This window comes from Diadema antillarum, unplaced genomic scaffold (genome assembly GCF_040938485.1).
Source record: "Diadema antillarum isolate AM-2024a unplaced genomic scaffold, OU_Dant_1.0 seq00000205_RagTag, whole genome shotgun sequence".
NCBI classification, from domain to species: Eukaryota; Metazoa; Echinodermata; class Echinoidea; order Diadematoida; family Diadematidae; genus Diadema; species Diadema antillarum.
The window spans coordinates 865,462-881,301 of NW_027271264.1; the positions used below are offsets into that span (position 1 = coordinate 865,462).

The 15,840-nt window shown below is 39.0% G+C and overlaps 1 protein-coding gene across 1 annotated transcript in view; it reads left to right on the forward strand.

Moving 5' to 3' along the window:
* The window catches only part of LOC139728918 (ran-binding protein 9-like), an 89,287-nt gene that overhangs the window by 58,998 nt on the left and 14,449 nt on the right, over nt 1–15,840 (forward strand). The window contains exons 3-6 of the mRNA XM_071639847.1: nt 5,205–5,263; nt 6,596–6,763; nt 8,619–8,641; nt 14,858–14,959. Coding sequence (XP_071495948.1) covers nt 5,205–5,263; nt 6,596–6,763; nt 8,619–8,641; nt 14,858–14,959 — 352 coding nt within the window. The remainder of the gene's footprint in view (nt 1–5,204; nt 5,264–6,595; nt 6,764–8,618; nt 8,642–14,857; nt 14,960–15,840) is intronic.

A 15,840-nucleotide genomic window follows, 5' to 3' on the forward strand; every position in this document is an offset into this window, starting at 1 on the left:
CTGCTGATGGTTCTTTGACGCAGTGAAATGAAATTTGAGCACTGCTCTTGCTATGTTTATCCACTGCCTGTAATTAAAAGAGTGATATTGAAGTTATGTTTTTAAAATGGAAACGGAACAATCTCCATTTATGAGCATGATGTATGCACAGTGCTTAACTTTGCATCACTACACCTACTCCATGCAATGTATATCAGCGCCAATGTCACAGTCTTCATTGCAAACAATTTTTTCCCAGCAGGTTTTCTGTGTCAGGGACGATGTGACATTTTGCAATCTTTCCTAGTTAGTTTGTATAGCTAAATCAATAGTAAGTCAAATTCACCATGTCTGTTTGTGCTTGGACAACTACAACAGTTATTTTAGGGCGAGCTCGATGAAAGAATACTGCCTGCTGAGTGTTACATGTATATCATGTGTTTTTATTATTGACAATACATCTTTTGTTTTATGTTTTTAAGCCTTTTGAAAGTGCCTTAAGTGAAGCTGTATAATTTTCGAAGTAATTATTGTGCCTATAGCTGTATGGCCTTCAGAAATAGGCACCCCCTTCGTATAATATTTTTCCTTATCAGGAAAATGGCCTATTAGAGGCCCAAATCAGGCAGGCAAATAATTTACTTCCCCCTTACTTTGGATTCCAGCCAGATTAATCACCTTTTCTTTTCTTTTTTTTTTTTTCCCCATGGATCTGGTTGATGCTATATTGCAATATTAATCACAATATACAATTATTTATTGATGATCTTGTAGACAGTGTTAATCACAGTATACCATTCCCTGATGTTTATGTAGACAGTGTTCACCATGATATACAACTGTACCACTCTTTGCTGCTATTTGACGGAAACCAAAACCCAAAGAGCAATGTGAATTGAGTGAAAGCAGCAACATTAGTAGAACACATGAGTGAAAGTTTGAGGAAAATTTGATAATCGATGCAAAGTTATGAATTTTTAAAGTTTAGGCATTGGAATGACTGGATAAGGAGACTACTTGAGTTCATGACATCATGTGTGGACAACAATATAAAGAGAACTCCACAAAAAATCATTTTTCGTGAAAATTACACATTCCATCAACTTAATACTGACATATGTTATGGGTAGTAATTATTCCCCGTGCTGAAAGCGGCTAGTCAAGTACTCTTTCATTACGCTAGAAAAGTGAAGGCATGTTGAATTTTGATGGTTATATTGATGGTTAATTCCATGTGGTGCCCTCAAAAGATTAGAACTTTTTCAGTAGGAGAACAGAATGAAACAAAAATAAAAGGCCTCTCACAAGCCTTTATTTTTTTAAATTAAAGGGGAAGTACACATTCTGTAGACACTGTAGTTGAGGTCTGTTTAATGATTGAATACAAATGTTATTGTTCTTCATGCCTTTTGGAGGAGCTGGATCAAGTGCACCTTTGATTTCCAGCAAAATGAACCCTTGTAATTCCTTTTAAGTTTTCTTCATTGTTTCATTCCACCTCTGTGACATGTATAGTTCCTATCGAGACAGGGTAGCACAAGCATGTCTATCTAAAGAGAAAAAAAGTCATATCCCTTGAATGAACTGTTTGGTTTTCCTAAAACTTGAATCCACTGAGTATTTGCTTACCTTTCTGCATTTGCTATTCAAAATTCATTTGTATGCAAGTATATGATTGGGGGAAACTTCACTCTACCAGTAGACCCGTCACAAGTAGGCTTCAGGTAAACATATTGATTCTCTAAGGGGCCACTCCCCCATAGAAAATAACACTATGGGCCTAGAGTCCTCAAAGAAAATCAAATTTACCGGTGCATGTCCGCGAATGGCAAGTGTCTTGAGAAATTCGTGGCTTGAGTGAGTCATTAGCTTCCTCCAAATATTTCATCATACAAATGAAAGTTAATGTTGAAAGCTGCCTTCAAATATATGGACATTGCAAAGTGTCATTTTGTATACATTACTGTATACTTGCGAGTCCAGATGTGTGTGTGTGTGTGTATGTATATATCTATATTAAAATGTGACAGTCAGGGCATCATTTGCAAACATGAAATATTTCACAGTCTCTAAATTGTGCAAATATTTGCTCCACTTCACTAGTGAGAAAAGAGGGGCATGTAAAAATTTGTGGAAGATATCAAAATGAGCCCAGAAATACTGTCATGTGGGATATTGGAGCTATAAGTTTACTGATATTGTCCAAATGCAAAGTTTCTGCTTGCACAGTTTATGTTAAAAAAAAAAGAGAGAAAGAAATAATTGTAATTGTATTATGGCAATATTATTTGTAAAGAGTTTCATGTCATTATTTGATAAAGATCAAAGCCAAAAGCATAAACAAAACAAAATATATTGGACACTTATTATGTTATATATGCATGAATCTCCACATGAACAGTACATGACATCTCATATGTATACAGTAATTGATAATTCACTGAATGTTTTAGTATCCAAGGAAGTAGTCTGTTTACTCAGTTTTTATTTTTATTATGCCTCCGCCACGTAGTGGTGCCGGAGGCATTATGTTTTCGGGTTGTCCGTCCGTCCGTCCGTACGTCCGTACGTCCGTACGTACGTCCGTCCGCTTTCGTTTACGCGATAACTTGAGTAATATATACTGGAATTTTACCAAACTTGGTCCAAGTATGAAGTATGATGGGGCAATGATTTGATTAGATTTTAGGTGAAATCGGCTGAAGGTCAAAGGTCAAAGGTCAAGGTCAAATCATGAAATTTATCCGTTTACGCAATAACTCAAGACTGTATGGAGCAAATTTCACCAAACTTTGTTGGAGGATGATGTATGATGGGACAATTACTTGATTAGTTTTTCAGTGAAATTGGACAGAGGTCAAAGGTCAAAGATCAAGGTCAAATCCTAAAATTTATCTGTTTACGTGATAACTCAAAACTGGATGAAGCAGCTTTCACCAAACTTGGTCCAAGGATGATGTATGATGGGACAATTAGTTGAGTAGATTTTAGTGACATTGACAAGAGGTCAAAGGTCAAAAGGTCAAGGTCAAATGCTAAAAATGTTGCTATTTCCCCCATATCTATGCAATGCCCGCAGTTATTTTCTTGAAACTTAGTGTAGACATGTACTGCTGCATAAAGATTCTCCAGAGAGAGTTTCATGTCATAAGGTCAAAGGTCAAAAGGTCAAAGGTTAGGTGAAAATGTTGCAATATCACTTTTCTCACAAATGGTTCAATGTATCTTCATGGAACTTGGTACATATGCATGTACTGACTGGCAGTGATTAGGGAATTTAGGGGCCATGGGTCAATAGTCAGGGGGTCAAAGGTCAAGGTCAACTCCTCAAAATGTTACTATTTCCCTCATATAAGCCTGTACTAGTATATGCAATGATTGCATTATTAGTTTTAAAATTTAATGTACGTACATGTATTACTTAATGGAGATTCTCTTGGAAATTTCCAGCCAGAAGGTCAAAGGTCAAGGTTAAGGGTCAAAGGTTAGGTTTAAATGAAAAAAAAAGATATATTTTGTACTGTTTTTTTTTTTAGTGTAATTACACTCTTTCTTCATACCTTGAAAATTATACTCCATGCATAAACTTATGACAAGGTCGGTCAGAAGTCAAGTAAAAATTTTCAATTCCCCAAATATGTGTACCTGCACTCTTTAATAGACAATTATAGCAAACCCAGTTTGTGGAAAGTGAACATTCAAGATATTTCTGATAAACCTGTTATTTCGATATTTTACCAGTTATGTGAAACTGTCATCACACATTGTGAAGACATTGTACTATACACCTATTGGGAGAATCATGCATTATGGTGGAGGCATCAGTCGCCGTAGCGACATTTCTAGTTTTTATAGTGATATCTTTTATTTACTTGATTCAATAATTTGGATCAATTACGTACCTTGCTCACGTACCTTACCTTAATCAGCTCATCGATCATTGTCCCTTAAAGGGAAAACTCTTGTTCTTACTATTCAAAATTGCATATTTTTATTGACTTTGAAATTGAAAGAAAGCATGTCCAGCCTTCTGATTGCATAGATTTTATAGAGATTTTTTCCAATAGACCACAACCAGAAAAATCCATCCCTTGCCCCTCCCCCCTCCCCCTCCCCCCCCCCCCCCCCCAAAAAAAAGAAGAAGATATGCAGTATCTTCTTTACTAAGGCAGAAAGATAAGGCATTGGATAGACAAAAGCCATTTTATTAGTGTGGAACTAGTATCATGGCTAGTGACTCAGTTCAGAGGCTTGACAGTTATGGCACTATCCAGTGGACATTTCTTTGGCACTGGCCCAACGAACGTGACTTGTCAACTTTCAGTGTGTTTGAAGTGCACGCGCTTACCGGCCCAAAAGTCACATGCTCTCTACCCTCTCTCCACCAGAAATGGGTCTGCAGTGAAGACCATGAAAATGTGACTGTGAAGAATATCACTCTACTGAACTCTATTTGACCTCAATTCATTGGCATGAACATGACCTTGTACATAAACAGGGTGTCAGGGTAATGATAGTAGCGTACACCTATATTGGCAGTAATGAGTAAAATTCTGTAAAAGGTGTGCTACTAGCATTTCTTTAGTATGTAACTGTAGAAAAAAAAACAAAAACAAAAACAGTGGGCTGATTAAAAAAACAGTAAGGTGGGAAAATACACAAATCTGTTGAAATCATCATAGCTTACAAGTATTCATTTGATAGCTGGTGGCAGTGCTTAGTGATGGGTCATACTGAGATGCATGAACTAGTACCTGCTACTGTGTGCATCATGGAATATTTCATTTTGTCTACAATGTTATGACTTGTTGTTGCATCTCGCTAGCAACAAGTGACTACCTTCCCCCGCAAGCTATGTGGTTGTCATAAGTCTCCTGTGTGAAAACAGAAATAGTGGCTGAAACAGTGAATACTTTTGGGGTATTGAATATCCTCCGCAATACGGCTGTACCATTTCTGCTCTTGGGAGACTGCTTCTAAATCCCTAGCAGTATTATTCCGAACACTTTGTCATTAGAATGGCATGCTACAAATGTAAGGCACCTCAATGCAAGACTGCAGAACTTATATATCTCATCTTGATGCAATATATAATCGTTGTTTGAGTAAAGCCCATTTGATTCCTCTACACCAAGTGTGCTAAAGACATGATGAGCAGTAATTTATGTTGTCTGGTGACTCATCAATTTTTTTTTTTCTCTGTTTCTCCCATTTGTTCTTGGCAGGTACATGGGAATAGGCCTTTCAACAGAAGAATTTGGAAGTAACATGAGCAGGTTACCAGGTGAGTGAAATTGTTCTTCAAAGGTGATAACTTGTGTGGTATCATTGCTTTTTCACTTGAAAATAACCCAATTGAGAGTGAAATTCAGTAGAAGAGCAATGATATGATCTTGAAATTTGAATTGTAGTCTTCATGATAAAAAGACAATGACGTAATGACAATAATGACTTTTTATGTACGTGGTTGGTCATAGTTATAGAGAGCGGAGCATAGATGTATAAATTTAATGCAGTGATGATAGATTGTTCTTTTTATTTATCCATATATTTCTTTGAGAAAGTATCATTAGTGGTCCAGAGCACCGGAAGAAACCAATCTGTTCGTGGGCAAAGGAACATTGATCAGATGTAATTTTCAAGAGTTAAGTGTGATAATGGGGAGCATATGGTAGGGTTGGGAATGTTTTGAAATAGAGATCAAGTGGAAAGTATTACTTTTGCCACAGGCATGAATGCCTTTAGTCAATAGAAGTGTTTGATATCTTCATGCGTGTCCTCTTTTTTGAGCCAATTCAATATTTGGAAGTGTATAAAGTGGCTGGCAAGGGGAAAAGACATGCTGTGATATTTTTGTAGATTGCATGTACGACGCTGCAAGCAGGAATAGCAACATTTTGAAGTCCTGGCTGCACAACTTTTGATGTTATGTTGTCAAAGGGTCTTTTCTTTGTGTGCTCCTTCGTGAAACTGATTGCATTCGATGGAAACTCAAAATTTTCATGAGCAGACCTCGTGCATGTGATGACGTAAGCACTGTCAACTAGCAGAGAGCAAAGAACAATTCTTGTATTGGCAATGCGCTTGATAGAAAGCACTGGTATAGACTGCTCTTGATTGGTCGTAAAACAGAGAAAAGTGTCCAGTATCAATGAAATGACATTAACAGTCATATTACCAGGGTGGTTGTTGTCTAGTTCATGTAGTCAGTGACACAAAAAGATGCATCATTCCGTCTTTTATCTTAAAGTTCATTGATCTGTTTAACATTCTAATTGTCGTGTTGTTTTTTTCGAAGTTGGGATTTATGAGTATGACTACCCCTAATGCTTGTTGTTATAAGGTAACAACAACAACAACAACAACAACGACAACAAAAAGCTCAAACCTTGGGACAATGCTACATTGTCTTTCGACCATTAGTAACCTTTAAAAGTACTGCTACCACGCCATGCTTGCATGATATCGAATTGACGGTTTCATCCGGCAGTCCTTGGGGGAAAATGTTTATGTTTCTCACCTGGCCTGAGCCCACATCCTGTTGTTGGTCAACTCTCCCCACTCTCACTCTCTGACTTGCTCAATACTCCATTGCCCATGGACATTAACCTGACAGGCTGGGACAAGCATTCCTACGGTTACCACGGCGACAACGGGCACACCTTCAACTCGACGGGAAACGGGCAGCCTTACGGGCCGACGTTCACGACACGCGACATCGTGGGCTGTGGCATCAATCTGGTCGACGGGACCTGCTTCTACACCAAGAACGGCGTTCATCTAGGTACGTGAATGCACCCCCACCAGGTCATCCAGGAAATATTCGTCCTCCTCGTGTATTCTGACTTTGAAACAAGAAAGTATAAAGCTCGCAAGCTGGGAGGATTAATCTCTCACCTCAGTAAAGGATAAGAAAGGGTGCAGACAGGCCACACCTTACAGTCAAGGCTAAATGCAGTGGTGGTAAATGCATGACCTGTCCGCATGCTCTGTCATAATCTTTATCAGTCGCTGGTAGACTAGTATGTGGCAATCAGAGGCACAAAGGGATGGTTTAGATGGGGCTGCAGGTTTCCAACTTTTTGTGTGTGTGTGTGTGTTTGTGAGATAATGAGAAATCTAGTATGAAATATGAAAGAACAAAGTGAACAAGCTGAACGAAGTGATCCTAATAGAACGCAACAGGCCACAACTTTTATTAGGATCACTCTGTGTCACCTTGTTTTTGGATATTTCGGTCATTTCAAAACCGCTTGTCATCAAATAAACTTTCAATTGTCCATAGAATTGTGTGCTGTTTAACATGTCATAGAGCAGTTTCTTAGTAGCGCACAAAACATTAAAAGCTGCATCCTCACCTCAACCAATACTATACCATCCCTCTAGCATTTGACAGAGATGTGGCTGAAATCGGGATGGTCGCAGAAAGGTTGTGAAGGGGGGCTAGCAGTGGTGGACTTCTGGCATGACCACCGGCAATTTATCATGACTCTTTTAAAATCATAGAGGTTTCCACAGCCAGTGGCGGGCGTCATGCTTTCAGTCACAGCCACTTGCAGCAGCTGCTGGGACAAACAGTCCAGGGGCGGATCCAGGAATTCTGTAAAAGGGAAGTGCATTTACAAAATTAAAGGGGGAGCGCATCCCCCCCCCCCCCCAATTTGTTCTTTTTATTTCTTTTGTTTTAACAAAAAATGAAGAGGGAGTGCACGCCTGGTACCCCCCCCCCCCCCCCCCCCCCCCCATCGGATCCGCCACTGCAGTATGTGCCTTTTGCCGACACAGAGTGGCATTGATGGTGACCAGCACATTGTGCCACAAGTTCCAACTCAATGGTAACTTGTTTGTATAGAAATCTCTGCAACCTACATGTACACGTGTAACTCTGGCAACCAGTGTCCTTGATTCTGTCTGTCTGCAGCTCAGATTGTAAATGTGATGATAACATTATCTCCAGGTCCAGACATCAGGGATTATAGATTTTATTCTCTTTCATTTCAAAACAGAGCAAAACAAAACAGAACAAGGAAATGATAATACCATTCAGTCTGTCTCTGAGTCATAAGATTCAATGACATACATTGATGACAATTGTTTTTTGGTGTGTGTGTTGTTGGGGTTTTTTTTAATCTACTGCCACCATCAGTGAAAATTAGCGATTACATACATTTGGGAATTTGTTTTTTTGCAGAAGAATCAGTTATTGTTCAAGTTCTAAATAAGAATGTACCCCCTAAAGATGCTAACAAGACCAGGGCCTCGTTTTATCAAAAGATAAAATCTATTTCAAATGTCCTTACCATACAGGCTGCTATAGACTTACAGTTGAAATCAACTATATAATTAATTTCAACTCTTCATAAAGCAGGGCCCTGGATGACTGAGTGTACCACCTGTAACTTTGATATTGTAATTCAACTTTTCATTTGTGTCCCTTGGCCAGAAGTCATTTTTGTCACTATGTCCAATGTAATCAACAAATAAGGTCTAGGTACTTCAAATTGATTGGGATGCTTTGCATGTATGATAGGCTGAACTTGAGACAGATTAATGCTAGAATGTTTTAAATTGCCCATATGACATTTTGTGAACCTTTCATCGACTGACTGAGATTTTTGTGTGCTCTGGTTTCATTACAGGTATCGCATTCACAGACCTTCCAGTAAGTACACAGGACAGACTTGTCCAAATCAGTTTTCACTTTCAGTTCATTTAAAGGGACATTCCAGATGATTTTTATAATTTCACATCATGTAGTACATAAATCGACAACTCCATGTACAGATTTGTAGAATTTATTGTGGTTCTTGAGAAGAGAAACAATAGTTTGAAAAACCTTAAACAAATTACACTGAACAAGGATGATGACATAGGAGGTTCACATATTTCAGAAATGTACCAGTGTAATTCCATTACAATATAACCGCTTGCTTGCAAGTTCACCTGTGTATAATCTATGCATGCCTTCTTCTTTTGTGCTGCTTCCTTAGCCCCAACTCATGCATTCTTATGGTGACTCTGCCATGTCATCATCCTTGTTCATTGCAATTTGTTTTAAATTTTGAAAATATTCTTATTCTTCATCCCAATTATCCCAAATTCTGAAACTCTGTCCTCAGTATAACTAATTTATAGTTGTTCAAATGTCAAAATCTGAGAATCATCCGGAGGTCTCCTTTAATTTGTTCATGCTTAAATGGCAATATAATGTCAAAATGGTGAACAGTAAGATGTTTGGATATCAGGGGGGCGTTTCATCAACGAGTTCGTCGGAGGTTTTCACCGACAAATTTGCTATCAGCCAATCAGATGCAAGGATTTCAGTAGCTTTTAACAGTTGTCAGTGTAAATCACTGACAAAAAGTTTCATGAAACGGTCCCCTGAAGTGAAGAGCAGCTCAAACTTGCATAGCCCCCCCCCCCTCCCAAAAAAAAAAAAAAAAAAAAAAAAAAATCAGACAAATGATTACACATGTATGTCTGTTTGACTGAATGGCAGATCATGTGATCAAAATTCTCCCGGGAACCTTAGTTATGTTATCATGGTCTTGCAACCTTTTGTCATTGTATGTTCTTTTCTTTGATAGGAAGTGTACATGTGTTTTATGCATGTGTGTATACATGTATGTATATGTGACCCGCTACAACAAAATGATCCTAAAGTCGGGCGAGGTCGATTATTTGAAAATTGCACGATGTAATCCCCTAATCTTTCTGCTTTAAATTGATACATAACACATTTTATAAAAATAATCGGCTGCGGAGATATCGATGTTTAAAAGAGAGCATGTCGAGACGTCTGGAAAATCACTGTTTCGAGAAAAGCGCCCTAAAAGTCTTCCTTTCGACCCAATCGCGATCAAGGGACACGCAAGTTAGTTTTCACCTCTGGACAATAGAAGGTAAGCCCTAGCAACCCCCGAAGAGTTCATTCAAGCACATCAGCGTCGGCAGTCTCCTCACCAACCAATCAGTGACCAGGATGTGAGAAGCGGCTGAGCATAGCGCACCCCGCCCGCACGCACCAGTCGACTGGGCAGTGTGCGAGCTTCACGCTTCGGTTAGCAGCAAGCAGCAAACTGACCAATGAGATCACTCTGGTCGTTGTTAGGGGCGGAACCTATCTGTGGCGCTCAATCCAAATTTTCGAACCAGTTTTTGCTTCGTTGAAACGCCAAAAAACATGGCTCAGAAAAAACGCTATTTTTTAATCTTTCCTTTCATCATTTTGCTTCAAAATTTCAACAGATGATAGAAGACATGTTAGACTCGAATAATATATCAAAATCAGAAAATCGCAGGTTTTGACCAATTTTAATGCTCTGACTTCAAACTCGATTTTCACGGCTTCGACCGTCCGCGACTTTAGGACCTTTTTGTTGTAGCGGGTCACATATATAGATATGTGTATTATTGTTTGTGTTTTGTTTTGTGTTTGAGGGAGAGAGGTTTCAGTGTTGATTCAGTCCAAAGTGTGTCAAGGATTCACATCGGTGGTGCCCTCGTAAAGTGCGTTCTCCGGTTCTCCGTACTATAGGAAATGATGACAGACACATATTTTTTTTTGTTTTTATTCAAAAGTCTGTTCCATCACTTTTGAAGTTTGACATGACAACATGCATGATGAAAAGTGTGTCCAATTCTTTCCTTTTTTTTTAATAGGTAGAATAGATTTGTATACCTCTTCTAGCTCAAACATCACAGACATCTTATGTATCAATGAACTTGCTTTTATTTGATGATAATATATACCAATTTTGGAAACCTCCCTTCCGATGTCAAAGTTCAAGTTGATAATGGTTCAAAGTCTGTGGTCCATGATTCCACCCTGGTCAGGTGGGTGTGGTTTATGGGTGGACAATGCTATATTTTACTCTTCACATAATATAGGTGTCATGTTATTTATCCTTTCTCTTTGGGGCTAGTTAGGGGCATACTGTACAAAGACTGCATCTTGTTGTTGAAGGCATTGGATATTGACTGTTTTTGTTTTGTTATGTTTGTTTTGTTGTGTGTGTGTGTGTGTGTGTGTGTGTGTGGTTAATTCATGAATGATTTGAATGAAATTAATAAATATCAAGGAAAAACAAAAAAATGTGTGTGTGTGTGTCAAGCAATGCTGATATTAAGCATTTTCTGATCATGAAAGACAACATCTTAGTGCCAGTATTGGCTTATGTAAGCCATTCTGGGTTTTGCCTAGCTAAATCTCATGCAATTACTTGTAGTAATAAACATAAGATTGTATCAGACAAGTACGTTTAGACACATCATATGATACCAAAAAAAAAACCCCACCACATTTTTTTTTTTTTTACACAAGCATATGGGTGTCAACATTTATCACTCTGCATATATAACAGGTGTATGCAAATTTGAAGATCTACCCATGTTCACATGTATAGTTTAGAACACCTGCATTGCATCATGAATTGGTCTGCTAAAATGCAAAGTGAGCATGGTGACTCTGTAAAGAAAGGTCATATCACTATAAGGTCACAGCTATGGTTACTGTGGGTGGCCCTTTGGTACAGATTTTCACAGACTGTACTAGCATGCTGTTTATTTGTTGTTTTGGAGGAAACTATTGAATTGAGTGCAGACTGCTTTTAAACTGTTATTAATTTAGGCCTTTGAGAAAAAATATGAAATCTTCGCCACAATATTAGAAATTGTTATAGAGTAGCAGGAACCAATGTTATGGATACTGTATAAGCTGTTATTTTTGCTGACAGATATTTTTGTGAATGAGGAAGTCATGGACATTTTCGCAAGATGTTGTTTTTCACCAATTGACACGAAGCTGCCGTAAGTGCACTATTACAACAGTGCGTGGGCGACATTTTCGCTTGAAGTTAAATTCGTGCTCCAACAGTGATTCACAAAATTCACAAAAATTAAACCCTCGCAAAATAATGGCTTATAATACAGTATCATTTTTGTCTGTAGACAAAAAACAAAGAGAGATGGAGTAGGTGTATGCTATATCAGCCCTGACATGTCTATCGTGATATCGGTCATTAAAATAATAAGGTTGTCAGCTTTTGACTGGCCGGCATTAAAGTGTTTGTTTATTCTCCCAGGGAAATCCTATTGTAGCTTCACATTCCAGTTTCCATTTCGATGGATGGGTGGCGGTTAGCTGGGGATTTTTCATTTTCTTGCTGGAGTGTTAACCAGCTGTGGTGTGTGAATGCAAGCATGAAATTCATTTCAAATGCAATTTCCTTGTGAGAGGCCTTTGTCTTCTAACAAGAAAGAAAGAAAGGAAGAAAGAAAGCTAATTTTCATGTCAATTGAAATTTTGAGGAATATTGTAATAAGAAGCATAAAGTAGACCCGGTTGAGTACACTGTATATATCATCAGTTTGTACTTTCACAATCACATCGGCATTGTGGCTTTCCACATTGGTTGAGACATACCGGTACTCCTAATTGAATGACAAAACCACCAGGTATGATACAACTGTATGTGATTTGCCTGTTTCACACTTCTGGGAACCTTGGGAGTAACTATGAAAGGTGATAGCCGTCAGCGTGGGGATATTTAAGTTTGTATTATCAAAGTGTGTGCGTGTTTGTTGGTCGGAGAGGGAGGATCTGCATTTTGGATGGTTCAGATTTTTTCACCTATGTATTGCTGTCCCCTTTTTCCACTCCTGCTTTCCTGTGGATGTGCATGGGTATTTCCTGCAAGCATGCTTGTGTTGTGGCTTGTTTTATGGTGGGAGATTTCTCCGTGGTGTTGAAATGGAGACTCTGCTGGTCCGTTACTGTGAGAGTTGCATTGGATTGTCACAAATGGTGCCACAGACGAGCAGTCTAACTTGACATGAATGGCCAGGTTGTGTCTGTGTCAGGAATGCATTGTAGGTACAGTACATCAATGTATCATGATTTTCATATATCGCTGCAATGAAAATATGAGGCTAGATTATGGATGCTATGTATAATACATTCTGTAGCCATTGCTGACTTGAAGTCATCCACTTTTAAAACTGGCACTCGTTCTAAGGGACCTGAATTAAACAGAGATCTATTTAGATTCAAATCAGAAATATGGTGGGTTTGAAGTTGTTGTTCCTCATTGGAAATATTTTATTTATTTATTGATGTGTTTATTTATTTATTTTTGCTCTGCAGAATTAATTCATAGGGTGGCACATTAATTTGATGAGTAGAAATCCAGTTGTTGTTGTAAAGCAAAACGTGAACATATCTTTTGCATGTAAGTTATTTGAATACATGTTGTTGAATCATCAATTATGAACTTCAGCTATGAGAAACGAGTCACGCACATTGCACACATTTTATTTTCTTGTGGTTTTAGGATGGTGCTGGCATTGCTTATTTCTGGAGTGACTTTATTTTCAGTAGTCTGATGGAGTGGATAAGAAGGGATGTTTGTTTGATGTGTAGCTGACAGCGTTGCGACACAGCTGCTCATGTTAATAGCAACATGGCCAATATCCTCATTTCCAGCCGTAAAAGGCTAAAAAACACCCTGCCAAAAATATTTCTTTCCTCTTTATGGAAGGTTCCTTTCTTTGTTCTTTTTATTTTCAGCAAGACCATAGATTCTCTCTTCCTTCTCACCTTTCTCTCTCCTATCTTTTGGTACTTTGTTTACACACATTCTTTCTCCCCCCTCCCCGCCCTCTCCCCCCCCCCCCCCCTCCCATCTAGTTCCAACATTTGTGATGAAATGAAACATTGCTGCCCCTCACTGTGTGCCCTTTTTCTCGGCCTGGTTTCAATTCCCCCTTTTTGGGCCAAGCACCTCCTGGAACTTTTTGTCGACCCCTGTGAGACATGATGTAAGATGCTGTGATCACAGAGGCATTTGGGAGCGAATGTGTTCCGCCATGACACATACCCCTGATGCCTGCCACCGTTCGTGGCACTCCGGCTCACTGGGGCACTACATGCTGGATTGATCTGTCCTATTCTGGCTGGGCGCTAATTTCTCCCGTTGTCATGTAACCGCTCATTTGTAAGGGGCTTTGGAAGGGGCGATGTGGCAGGAAAAAGGTGTGACTCTCTGCGAGGCTGGCAAGGCTTAGGACATAATTCTTCAGGATTTTGCTGGTCAGATCTTGTCACTTGTTGCCTGCGATCTGGAAGGGATCAAACACCATCTGACCAGAATTGATAGATTTCTTCTTCATCTTCGTCAATTTACGAAGAAAGCTGTCAGGATGGAGAACACCAGACGGAAATAAATGGATCACCACTGAAAGAACATTTTTCTTTTTTTCAGAGAAATATGGCTGTAAGCAGTTGTTTCATGCCTTTTAGTCCCATTCTGTATGTTTGGTTGTTTCTCCCAGTAGACTTCATTTTAATCTGTAGTTGACTCGCTTTTGTCCTTATGTCAGTTTTTTGCTACTGATAGCTCTCCCGTTTCTTTTGTACCTTCCATCAAAGATTCATTTCTCCCTTCTTGTCTGTGGATAGATCTCAATATTCGTTGAAGTGAGTGATCGATACTCACAATCTGCTTTATGCATGTGCTTCTGTGCGTGCGTGTCTGACGAATGAGGTGACATTTGTGATGAATATTTTCCGTTGGTAAACTGGTATCGATCTCGGGACGTTTCAATGTGCAGTTTCTATGTTCAGGTGTACACCTGTATGTATTCCTACTCATTGTTCATAAAGTTGTAATACATTTTTCCTTTGGGTTTGGGAATAGGAAAAGAGTCAAAGCTGTAGCGTGAACATTTTATGAAAGATCTTCAATAAACATGGTATGTAGAGAAGTGACATGACTTATGTCTCCGTTCACATTTTTTTCTGTACTGTCATGATTCCTTCTGATTGTACGACTGTCAGTCATGTAAGCCATCTACCGCCCCTTCTGTTCGTCTTCCACAGAGCAACCTGTATCCAACTGTTGGTCTTCAGACACCCGGCGAAGTGGTCGACACAAACTTTGGTCAAAGCCCCTTCATGTTCAACATAGAAGATCTCATGCAGGTACGATATCAACTGCATTTATACATCAGTGATATGATATGATACAATCCTGTGAGTGAGTGCTCACATTGTGGTAGAAAGTAGGTAGGGGCATATTCTGGAGAGCGCCCTCTGTTGATCTTGTTTCTCAAATGTATCATGATTCTCAGCTAAAAAAAAAAAATACCCATCCCATGTCTGCAAAGAGAACATTTTGTGGCCTTTTCTTTGACTAAGCACAGTTGATTTGCCTTTTGGTATGATCCTCAACCCTTTTGCATGCAAAGAAAAAAAGAAAATAGATTAACTTATTTTAAATACCGATTTTTAAACACACGCAAAAAACAATAATCCTTGTGTGTGTACATACATAAAATCATTAGCTATTGCAATCTACCTCATGATGCAAAAATTAGGCTGTACTGTTTTTGGTTTTTTTTATTAAAACTCTCACAATAGTGTGCCTTGCACAGTTTGTGTGAATGACACATAAGCTGTGGACACACTGGCAAAAGATGGTGAAGTTTAAGATCGCAATCATTAAGATCTCAAAATTTTGTCAGTGTGACTGCAAACTTCCCTTTCAAACTAGGGAAATTTCTCGAACCCCGCCAATCTTTTCTTTCTTTGGGCAGTGTGAATGACAGCTACTGAAACTTCAGGAAATTTGTCACATGACCAGTCGACCATCTGTTTGTGGGCAGTGCCTCCGAAGCGTGCAGTCACTGTAATGTATGTGTGGGCATTGTTACATCACAATCACTAGCTGTCAGACGACGTGCTCTCTTTTTTTCGTGCAATTGCGCACCAGTGACCCAAACTTTGAGAACTTAAAGATTGAGAAGTTTGGCTGCCAGTGTGGATAGAGAAGCAAACTTTGCAAAGACTTTGTGATCTTAAAC